A 12,775-nucleotide genomic window follows, 5' to 3' on the forward strand; every position below is an offset into this window, starting at 1 on the left:
AACCCTTGAACAAAATCAAATGTGATCTTTTATTGTAGGTGTTCTCAGCATCTTAAAAATGTTAATGTGTCCTGTGACAATCTAAGAAAGTTTTAGAGTAATATATAGCATTTTCTAAAATTATTTGACCAAAAATTTTTTAAGGGAAAGAATTTCACAAAGCCATGCATGTTCTGGGGTAAAAACTTGGAAAAATACCAAACATCATAAAAAATTGAAGTTCTAAATTTCAAAGACATGATAAGGCATATAAAAGAAATTGGTGAAAAGTATATGCAAAATATTCTAATAGAAAAGTGGGGAACTAGGCAAATCAAAGAGAATAGAAAAGGGCAATACACATGAAAAGTGAGTTTCACAAGTTCTTAAAAAAATAAAAATGGAAACGGGATAATCCTTTTTAACTAACAGCCAAAAAAGTGAAGATAAAAACTATGCCCCAAAAGTAAACCCCGCATTGAGGGAGGTATATCAAAGCGACACAGGAACCAACTGAAATAGCTCCCATGGCCAAAGTTGGGAGAACTTGAACAACAAAATAAAGTAATATTTAACCCAAAGTATAAAATAAATATCCATGATTCCATACTAATCGAAGTAAATAAACTTAATCAATGGAGGAGAAGAAACAAATCCCCCATACAGAAGAATTCCAAATACTTTATACAAATACTCCTCACTCAGGTATCCTCCCCACTTGTTAGTTATGGGCTGCAAATTGTGGCTTCCTTCCAAAGAGTACAGTATGGAAAGGGGGAGAAGGGAGGGGTGTAACTTTACAGTGGAGAAATCTGATGAATACTACCTTGGCCAGGTAATCAAGGTCAATGTCAGTAGTCACAAATCATGTTGACAGTGTGTACCCTTGATATGAGGTGATGAAAATGGTTCTTTACTTCCCTGGTTTTCCTTCTAAACACCCATAAACCCAATTAATCATGAGAAAACCATCAGATTAATTCCGATAGTGGAGCATCCTACAAAAACCTGACCTGTACTCCTGAAAGTTGCCAAAATCGTCAAAACCAGAGAAGTCTGAGCAACTGTCACAACTAAGAGGAGCCTAAAGAGACATGATAACTAAATGTAATGCGGTATCCTGGATAGGATCCTGGAATAAAAAAAAAGAACATTAGGTAAAAAAAGTAAGGAAATCTGAATAAACAATGATGAGCTTTAGTTAGTAATAATATCTCAACAATTAATTATAATAAATGTACCAAACTAATGTTAATAATAGGATAAACTGGGTGTGAGATATATAGGAACTCTCTATGCTTTATTCTTAATTCTTCTGTAAATCCAAATCTGTTCTACAAAAGTAAGTCAAACAAAACAAAACAAAACTCTGCTCAGTGTTGATGAGGGAGTGGCTAAATGGAAGCTTTAATGACCAGTTCGTAATATGATCACATGGTGGAAAAATTGGGGAACGCAATAAAAACTTGTGCAGTGCATACTCTTTGATTTTGCAATTCCACCCCATACCTAAGGAAATCAATGGGATGGTATGAAAAGACTTATCTACAATATGATCATCACAGTATTTTTTAAATAGCAAAATGTTAGAAACAATCTAGAAGCATTTGGAATTGGTTAAATACATTGCAATATATTTATATGATGAAATATTATATCATTATTTTCTCACATTGTATAAGAATGAATAAGAGAAATGTTAAATGGGGAAAACAGGTTGTGAACAATGTGGTATGAATCTCACAGTATTAAAAAATATAGGATGCACAGGTAGTTCAGTGGTAGAATGCTCACCTTACATGGGGGAGACCCGACTTCAGTTCCTGGACCATGCACCCCCCTGTATGTATGTTTTTTGTGCATGTGTTAAATCTTCTGTCTTCCGAGCACTTAGCTTACTGAACTTACAAAACAATGATAAAGGGAGAGATGATGCAGATGAGGAGCTAGAGATAATGTTGGGTTGTGACAGACAATGTAGCACCTAGGAGACCACTATAAGAATTTGGCTTTTATTCTGAGTGAAATGGAGAGTTAATGGTAGATTTTGAACAGAAAAGTGTCATGGTTTGACTTTCATTTAAAAAGGAAATTCAAAAGACTTAAATAGACATTTCTCTAAAGAAGATATACAAATGGCCAATAAGCACATGAAAAGATACTCAAACTTCATTTGATTAGGGAAATGCAAATCAAAGCCACGATAAAATACTACTTCACACCCACTAGAATGGCTCTGTTAGAAAATATGGAAAATTACAAGTATTGGAGAGGATATGGAGAAATAGGAACACTCATTCATTGTTGGTAGAAACAAAAAATGGTGCAGCCAATGTGGAAGATAGTTTGTCAGTTCCTCAGAAAGTTAAATACAGAATTACCATATGACCAGGCATTCCCAGACTTCTAGGTATATACCCAAAAGAATTGAAAGCAGGGACTCAAACAGATGTTTACACACTAATGTTCATAGCAGCATTACTCACAATTACCAAAAGATGGAAGCTGCCCAAGTGTCCATCAACTAATGAATGGATAAATAAAATATCCCACACACACAATGGGATATTATTTAGCTATAAAAAGGAATAAAATTCTGATCCATGCAATGACATGATGAACCTTGAAGATCTCGTATTGAGTGAAATAAGCCAGACACAAAACGACAAATATGTATGATCTGAATTATATATTTGAATGTGGTTAAGAGGAGAAATTTTAGGTCATCTATATGTGACTAGAATAAAATTTTTTTTAAAAAATGTAGGATTGTACAACACAAACAGTGAACCCTGTTGTAAGCTATGGAGTATAGTTAATAATACAATAATAGAAATGTTCTTTCGTGAATTGTGACAAAATAGCACAGTAACGTTAAGTGTTAATAATATGTTGGTATATTGGACCTCTGCATTTTATGCATGATTTTTCTATAACCTCCAACTTCCTTAATAAAAATAATAATAAAGGATGTCTTTGGCTACTCTGTTGAGAATAGACTAAGCACAAGTGTACTTAGGAGGAAACCTATTAGGAGGTCTCTGTAATAATTCACATGAAAAATAAGGATTGCTCAGATATGCAAACAAAGGGAATGAGAAGGAAAGGTGCACATCAATATATTGTGAGGTTGAATTTAGTGAATGTTTCTCTATGCTTTTGCTTTCACATATCCTCTAAATTTTCTACATGGCACACACAATCATTTTGGTAAACAGAAGAAAATGTTTTGGAATATATAAATATGAACTTTTACAAACTCTCTATTTTGAGATAATTGTAGATTCATATGCTGGAATATATTTCGAAGGAAAAGTGCTTTTTTTAGTCCATCATTGGTATGAATGCTGCTGCCAACCATGTCAATAAGTGTGTTTCCTTTCCTCCCACTCTTACAGGATAAATGGACAACTAGTGGCTTTGAAAGTCATCAGCATGAATGCAGAGGAAGGAGTACCATTTACAGCTATCCGGGAAGGTAAGAACAGTAAAAGTGGACCCAAGAAATCTATTTTGAGTCCTCGCTCTGGCAAAAACAAACAAATGAAAAAACAAAAAACCACGTTGAGTCTATTACATGGTTTAGACCCTAAACCATGCACCTAACCTAGCACCTAGGGTTTTTTTGTTTGTTTGCTTCTTGCTTTTCTCTAGAGAAGTTGTAGGTTTACTGAAAAATCATGCATAAAATACCAAGTTTCGATATAGCACTTAGTCTTTCATATTTCTAAAGAGATACATGGCTATTATATTTCCTTGACCAGAACTATTAATTCAATGAGTAATTTGCTGAGTACCTTTTGTGTGTTTGATCCTGTGCTAGGTGCGAAGGCTATATTACACTACTCCCAGGAAATCTATGCAAAAGAGAAAAATATATAATAATATAATAACACAAATTCTCAGTGGGCAATATGACTGAAAATAGCATATTGTTTAGATAGCACTTGAAAAACTTTGTTTTCTCTATTTTTAGTGTTGTCCATCTATTTTCTCTCTTTCCTGGGAAGTTTGGCAAAGCTGGTGAGGAACCTGGTGTCAGATGGACTATGGTTTGAATCTTAGGTCTGCCAATTACTTGTGATATGATCTTGGCTAGATTATCTATAAAAGACTCATTTTTTTTTTTACTACAAAAGGGGATGAAAACAGTACCTATTTTGTTGAATTGTTATGAGGATTAAATGAGAAAATGCATATAAAGCACTTACCACAGAGTCCATTTTCAGAGTTCAACCAATGTTGGCCATTGTTATTATCATTCCCTTCTTAGTCCTCTCCTTTGGTGATGTCTTGTTCGCCATGAAGATAACTAATGATTTATGATTTAAAAATCAGGAAAAATTAACACTGAACATATATCAGTAAAATACAACTTATTAACCTTCCTGCATGACCCATTTGAAATGACAATAGGACTGATATCCATTTCAGAGAAATGGCACATCTATGGTCTTACTTTCTTCTCCCTTTAAGTTCTCTTCTTTATTGAGTTCATACTTATGTGCAAAGCTGAAAGATGAAAAGGAAAAACCCTGATTTCTGTCATAAATCATTGTCAATCTTAACAGAGCAGATAATTCAAGTTATGATAAGTATTACAATAGAGGTAGAAAAGGCCCTGTAAACTAAGGAGAACAAGATATTCTTAGTGTGGCTAATGGAGTCAGTAGATTTTGAACCGAGCTTCTAGGTGATTTATGCAAACAGGCATGGAGAAAGCAATTCAGAAAATGAGTTTATAACTGAATTTAATGCCATTTTCTAAAGTCTTTCAGAGCCCATGGGAAATGTATGTTTTTTAATTCAAATATAAGGGCCAAATGGTTATTGGTTTAGCTGGGGATGCATCCTGGTAGGCTCAGGTGCATTCTGGAGGACAGCCTGGTTTTAAGTGTTTAATTTAATGGACACTGCATTTACTAATCTAGCTATTAGTGGTCCTCCATGAAAGGATGATCAGATTTGGAAAGAGATGTGTGGATAGGTTAAAGAGTGTTTTTGGACATTGTAGCAATCCCTAGGTCACCAGCGTAAGGGAAGGGTCTCTGGACCAGGATTGCCTTTGCAAGGAGCTGCCTTCCTGCACCTGAGCTTGCCGATTATGGAGGCCAGATTTGCTCAGATTTGTCCACAGCCAAGTTTCTCAGGCTGACATTTTGACTGTTACAGTGAAACCTTTTGCCAGTTTTGCTAACAGATGGTTCTCAGCATGGTTCAGAAAAACTGTATCTGAACTCGCTCTGTATTCTGAATGTTCTTTTTATTGCATATTGACTGAGGAATTGCCTCTCCATCACAGGTGTTTGCAATTACATTCAGTATTCAATGTGGACTTCCTTGGTTTGTTTTATGGACTTACCTTACTAAATGCTTTGCTTGTATAATATTAAAAACCACAAAAGGATTTTTTGACATAGAGGAGGTAGTTAGGCATCTAATTTCCAACAATGAGTATTTCTTTTTCCAACAGTGTAAAAGCTGAAAGTCCTTGTTAGAGGAGTCATTTCTCCTCAAGAAGATATGAGGCCTCATTTGAAAACTTTGGCACTGTCCCATTTTTTTTTCCTGCAAGAACTTTAAGGTTGCGAGACCAGGGAGACAGGAGGTTAAATGAGAAGGGCTGGAAGGCAAAATAAGAACAGCTGGAATTCATTAGTTAAAATCCAGGGTCACTAGCTAAAAAGGCAACTGAAAGCCACATGCAGAAAACACTGAAAGAGTAATGCACCTTCTTTAAAAAGCCTTGAAGCAGGAATTACTTTTTCTGAAACATTTGGCTGCTCTGATGGTTCTGCAGCCAGAGATTTATTGAGTAGGATTTCACTGTGTATGGTCTCTCTCTATGAAAGTACAATGCATGTGGCAGTTTATTAGTCTGGTCATTTGAGGACTATTTGATTGTAATGTGTAATATGAAATTAGCAAAAGTATGCAGCGCACTAAAGGAAACATGTCTTGATACATGTGCCAGGTACTTTTCATGTGTTACCTTTCTCAATTCTCTTAACAACCTTTGGAGATAGATATTATCATTTCAGTTTTGTATATGCGGAAACTTCAGCTGGTTCAAAATCACATAGCTAATAAAGGGCTGAGCCGTGATTCAAACCAAATCTGTCTGAGTCAGCAAAGTCATATATTGTCTCTGCATTCATCCTAAGAATATTTATGGAGTATCTACTATAGCCAGCCACTGTGCTACTGCTAGGTACTTGGCACTGCACAAAAATAAGACATGTTTCCTTCCCTTATTCCTTTGCTAATAAAAAAAGGTCAACAGCCTTCCTTCCGAGCAACTTAGAAAATCCTTTGTAATTGGCCGTAGAATAACTTGGAGAATATTTATTTTTTTACACTAGGAGAACAAACTTTAATTTGAATAGGCTAATAGTTTACTTTTTATAGAAGAGCAGTGCTTGCTAGTTTTATTTAAGCTATATAGCAATATCTTATGTAAAATATATTTTTATAAATGGTCAGTTTTTGGCTAAAATCTAGGACTTTCAGCCTGTTCGCAGCATTTGTTTAGGAAGCAGTCATATAGCTAATCTTTTTTTGGTATTTTTTTAACATAATCTTTTTAAAACCCTTACATCAAGAAGGAATGAGGTCCTGATGCATGTGACAACATGGGTGAACCTTGAAGACATTATATTGAGTGAAATAAACCACATACAAAAGGAAAAATAATGTACAGTCTCACTAATATGAACTAGTTCATGGAATGTTCTTCCATGAACTAGAACAAATGTATGTCACTATTACATGATGTTAATAAAGGGTGGTATGGGGGGAAAATGCAACAAATGCAAATTATGAACTATAGTTAATAGTAATATTGAGATATTCTTTCATCAATTGTAACAATGCCAATGTTGTCAATAATAGTGTGCTATAGAAAGTATAGGATTTTTCTTTTTGGGGCAATGAGAGGGTTCTCAAATTGATTGTGGTGATGGAAGTATAACTGTGAGTATAGCAAGAGTCATTGATTGTACATTTTGGATGGATTGTATGGTATATGAATAAATAAAACTGTTTTTAAAAAAATAACAAAAACTCTTACATCAACTTTTTGAGACAAAATGTTTTGTTTTTTACTGTAGAGATGAATGAATTTAAGGTTCATAGAGGTTAGGTAACTTGTCTGACATAAAGCCAGTAATCAGAGCTGTTAGTATTAGCATCCATATATATTCTACTTAAAATCCTTTCTATTTCATTATAATACATTTGAAATTGCTTAACTCAAGCATTTCTCCTTTAGCATCAGTAAAAACAAAATTGAATCTCTTTTTATGATATGTTTTTTATGAACACTAGCAAAGTGCAAAAGCGAAACATTTTAAGGAAAATAATATATAATAATGTATGTTCATCAATTCTGATTCTAAAATTGATTCTACAGCACCGGTAATTGCAATGTTTAAATTAGAAGCAGTTTCAGCTGAGACTATCTTAAGATCATTACAGAGTAATTATTCTCAATCCATATATAAGAAAATCGAGCCAAAAAGAGGCTCTCTAAGGTCATACAGTAAGATGGAGAAGGACTTTGATTATAACCTCTGAGCCTCTGGTTATTGCAAATAGATTAGGACAGGCTCTGGCTAGTAAAAAGTCCTCTCTGGAACGCAATCAAATAACATTGTTACATGTTTGTAAAGCAAAATAATGCCAGAATGATAGTATGTGATCAGGATTACAATTCCAAATAAATCGGATAATTACTTGTCTACTCTTTGTCTAAATAGTTGTCTAATCATTATCTATGTTTATCTAGATGATTTATTTTCTTGGAATGCATAACTTGACCCATTGACTTGATTTGTGACACGCAGGCCAGAGACATTATAACTTTGGGGATTACAAGCTCTTTTTTATTCAATATCCCATTGGGAGTTGGGGGTGGGCATTGTGTCCATTATTGAATCCTGTATAAATTCATTACAACTGGCCTGGTCTTCACTAATTTACAAGCACTTCTTGAGCACCACATGCCAGGGACCGTGCTAGATGCTGGAGATACAAAGAGACGGATGGGGACAAAGCCACGTACTGCCTGGCGAGGGCTCTGGCTACCTGCCACTCACTACGTGGAGCCACCTTAGAACTTTGAGAGTCAGCTTCATTCTTCCTTGTTATCGTCATCTATTATATTTTCTCCCAACTAAAGCAGAACAGAGTAGAATAATATCAAAACATCATAACCACGTACACTTGCAAAGCATCACTTTTCCTAAAACTTTACTAGATCACAACCCCCAATGGGACTAACCAATCCAAGAAATTAAATATTCTTAAATCATTGCCAGATGAAAATTCTAAATTATTAAATATCTTAAATGTATAAGAATCAGATTAAATCTCATTTAATATCCAGCCAGTAAGCCATACAAGATACCTTTTTTTGGACATGTAGAATAAAACATAAAAGAGTAATACTTTGCATTTTTAACACCAGCTGAATAAAATTCCTTCATGGGTCATTTTTCTTGACCTTTCAGATTATGTTGTTTTCCTCAGCATTCTCTTTGGCTTCCTGGTTGTTCTCATGTTCATACCGAGTCAATATGTATTAAATTCTTACAACACCAGGCACATTGTAAGCACTCATTGAGTGTCAGCTACTATTATTATTTTTGTTTATCATCATCATCATTACAAAAGTATTTCAGAAATAGAAAAATTCCATTCTGATTTGTGTGGCCTCACATAATTTATCTTTGTGTCTTTAGTTTGATGAAAAGCAAAATTAAGTATACTGAGAATACATAAATTATAAAAACAGTAACTTTACAGGAATCAGAATGCTCTGATTTTAAGGTCTTACCCTTTCTTGGTTGACTTTTGTATCCCTCAGCTAATTAGGCTGCAGAACAGATATTATATACTGCTGTGAAGATTATGAAGTAGCCTTGAAATTAGAAGAAAGACCTTTCCTTCCCACATTTAAGTCACACACATCTGAGGCTGCAGGCATTTCAGATCTCTCTGATGCACGAGGCAAACAATATACCAACAATACCATGAAATAAATGTTTTAAACATTGCCAACTGTTTCATATAAAATCCCCATTAATTACTCGGCAAAATTCACAGTTTCCATATATCTATTTCAGCAGCCCTGGGGTGTTAGAAAAGCAGTAGTAGACACAGCCCTAACACACACAACATTTAAAATCTAATGAGGGAGACAACTAAAAGAAACAAATAAGGATTAAAGACATCTTCCACTGAAATGCTCTATGCCAACCAATTATGTGTATATAAATGGTATTAGGTAGTAAGTGATCATTAATTCAATAGTAAATATTTATTGCGTGCTTATAACGTGCCAGACGTTGTAGGCACTGAAGATATAGCATTAAGCAAAGAAGACAAAAAGCCTGCTCTCAATGGGGTTTATATTCTCAAGGATGAAGACAGACAACTGATGTGTATTGTATAATGTGATGAGAAGTACCATGGAGAAGAACAAAGCAGGGCACAAGGATAAAGGTTGGATGTGAAGAATTGTGTGTGTGTGTGTATGTGGCTGCTATTTTGTCTACCTTACATGTAGCAATTGAGCAGACACCTGAGGGGAGCAAGGGAGGAAGTGTTAAGACCCCAGGGTGGAAATGTGTTTGGAAATCTCCAAGGAACATCAAGGAGGCCAGTGTGACTAGAGCCAAGTGAACAAGGGTGGGAGTGTAGGGGATGAGGGCAAAGAGGTCGTGGAGATGGAGGAAGGGGCTTGCGGGCCACTGTGAGTCCTTTGGACTTTACTGTGAATAAGATCAGAGGCCACTGGAGGGTTTGGAGTGCAGGTGATATGGCCTGCCTTCCATTTGAGAAGGATCACTCTACCTGGCTGTCTGTGGAGAAGAGACCCCAGGAGTCAGGGGATGAAGTAGTGAGACTAGTAAGGAGGTATCTGCTATCATCAGCCCAGATATGATGGTGGCTTGGGCCAGGATGGTAGCAGAGGAGATACAAAAAGTGAGGGTTTCTGGACATATTTTGAAGGTATTGCTGAGAGATTTGCTAATGGACCAGATAAGGGTGTGAGATAAAGAGATGTGAAGAGTTGCCATTTACTACAAATGGCTAATCCTCATTAGGTGGATTAATAGCTTTAAACAATTTATGCAAAGAAATTGTGGACTGGAGATAAGACTAATACCAAATTTTTTTTTATTTTTTTAAGTTTTTTAAAACATAACAGCATACAAACATGAACATTCTTACTATATGCTCATTCCATTCTTGGTATATAATCAATAACTCACAATATCATCACATAGTTGTGTATTCATCACCATGATCGTTTCTTAGAACATTTGCATCAATTCAGAAAAAGAAATAAAAAGAAAAAACTCATTTATAGCATACCCCTTACCCCTCCCTCTCATTGATTGCTAGTATTTCCATCTACCCAATGTATTTTAGCCTTTGTTTCCCCTATTTTTTTAAACCCCTTATCACTCCCTTTTGTTGATCACTAGCATTTCAATTTACTAAATTTCTTTTAACATTTGTTCCCCCTTATTAATTATTTATTTTTAATCCATATGTTTTTCTCATCTGTCCATACTGTAGATAAAAGGAGCATCAGACACAGGTTTTCACAATCACACAGTCACATTGTAAAAGCTATATCATTATACAATCATCTTCAAGAAACATGGCTACTGGAACACAGCTCTACAGTTTCAGGCGCTTCCCTCCAGCCTCTCCAATATACCTTAACTAAAAAGGTGATATCTATATAATGTGTAAGAATAACCTCCAGGATAACCTCTTGACTCCGTTTGAAATCTCTCAGCCATTGATACTTTATTTTGTCTCATTTGTCTCTTCCCCCTTTTGGTCTAGAAGGTTTTCTCAATCCCTTGATACTGAGTCCCAGCTCATTCTAGGATTTCTGTCTCATGTTGCCAGGAAGGTTTACACCGCTGGGAGTCATATTCCATGTAGAGAGGGGGAAGGCTGTGAGTTTGCTTGTCGTGTTGGCTGAGAGAGAGAGAGAGGCCACATCTGAGCAATAAAAGAGGTTCGCTGGGGGTGACTCTTAGGCCTAATTTTAAGTAGGCTTAGCCTATCCTTTGCAGGGATAAGTTTCATATGAACAAACTCCAAGATTGAGGGCTCGGCCTTTTGCCTTGGTTGTCCCCACTGCTTGTGAGAATATCAGAAATTTTCCATATGGGGAAGTTGGATTTTCTCCCTTTCTCGCCATTACCCCAAGGGGACTTTGCAAATACTTTATTATTCACTGTTCAAATCACTCTGGGATTTATTCGGGCATCACTCTGGACAAATCTACACTATCTCATGCCCTACTCAAGGTTCCATGTACTTATAGTGTTCAATTAAACTGTCCACATAAGTTATATTAGGAAATGCACTAGTCAAATTATAAATTTTGTACCAAATAAACATTTTTTGCTTTAGTCTTACACATAAGTTAGAGTTTTAAACTATGCATTACCATCTATTTTCAACACCCTGCAATATTGACATTCCTTTGTTCTTTCTCATGCAAAAACATTTTTTAATTTGTACATTTAGTCACTATCATTGTGCACGCTAGGCATTCCTGGATTTTACCATCTCAGTCTTTTTCGTTTATCTTTCCTTCTGATTTCATTTGTGCTCCCAGCCCTCCTCCCTCTATCTTCTCACATTCAGCTTCATTCAGTGTACTGTATTGTGCTATCCATTTCTGAATTTTACAATCAGTCCTGTTGCACAATCTTCAGCTCCAATTACCCAATATCTATCTTATTTCTATCTCCTGATGGTCTCTGTTCTTGGCTGAAATTCTCCAAGTTATATTTACTAATGTTAGTTTATATCAGTGAGACCATACAGTATTTGTCCTTCTGTTTCTGGCTAATCTCAATCAGCATAATGTCCTCAGGGTCCATCCATGTTGTTACATACTTCATAACTTTATTCTGTCTTACAGCTGCATAATATTCCATCATATGTATATACCACAGTTTGTTTAGCCACTCTTCTGTTGATGGACATTTGGGCCGTTTCCAACTCTTGGCAATTGTAAATAATGCTGCTATAAACATTGGTGTGCAAATGTCCATTTGTGTCCTTGCCCGCATGTTCTCTGAGTAGATACCTAGCAATGGTATTGCCGGATCATATGACAATTCTATACTTAGCTTCCTGAGGAACTGCCAAACTGCCTTCCACAGCGGTTGCACCATTTGACATTCCCACCAACAGTGGATATGTGTGCCTCTTTCTCCACATCCTCTCCAGCACTTGTTGTTTTCTGTTTATTGATAATGGCCATTCTGGTAGGTGTGAGATGATATCTCATTGTGGCTTTGATTTACATTTCCCTAGTAGCCAGGGAAGTTGAGCATCTTTTCATGTGCCTTTTGGCCATTTGTATTTCCTCTTCAGAGAAGTGTCAGTTCATGTCCTTTGTCCATTTTGTATTTGGGTTGTTTGTCTTTTTGTTGTTGAGTTGAACAATCTCTTTATATATTTATAATAAAGCAAATTTGTGTGAACAACAGAGAAATAGCAAAACTGACCTTTTCCTGTTCCTATAAAACTGAAATTATCAAAAAAACTATATGAAATAAAGATTTATACCCATATTGTTAGCAATGAGCCTCATTCTAAATAGATATTGGTCCTTGAACTTTTTAACAAATGGTAATATGAAGCCATTATAATTAACAAAACATTTTTTAAATTATAAGCACTGGGAGTTTTAGTAATATATTTAAGTGAGACTAGAATTTTATAAAAAACAAAATTGCTAACTTAGCAATAT

The 12,775-nt window shown here is 35.6% G+C and overlaps 1 protein-coding gene across 2 annotated transcripts in view; it reads left to right on the plus strand.

Moving 5' to 3' along the window:
- CDK15 (cyclin dependent kinase 15) overlaps positions 1–12,775 on the plus strand; it is a 93,704-nt gene that overhangs the window by 4,319 nt on the left and 76,610 nt on the right. For both annotated transcript variants that reach the window (XM_077152006.1, XM_077152007.1), the window contains exon 4: positions 3,378–3,457. In XM_077152006.1, coding sequence (XP_077008121.1) covers positions 3,378–3,457 — 80 coding nt within the window. The remainder of the gene's footprint in view (positions 1–3,377; positions 3,458–12,775) is intronic.

Source organism: Tamandua tetradactyla, chromosome 3, assembly GCF_023851605.1.
Source record: "Tamandua tetradactyla isolate mTamTet1 chromosome 3, mTamTet1.pri, whole genome shotgun sequence".
Taxonomy (NCBI): domain Eukaryota; kingdom Metazoa; phylum Chordata; class Mammalia; order Pilosa; family Myrmecophagidae; genus Tamandua; species Tamandua tetradactyla.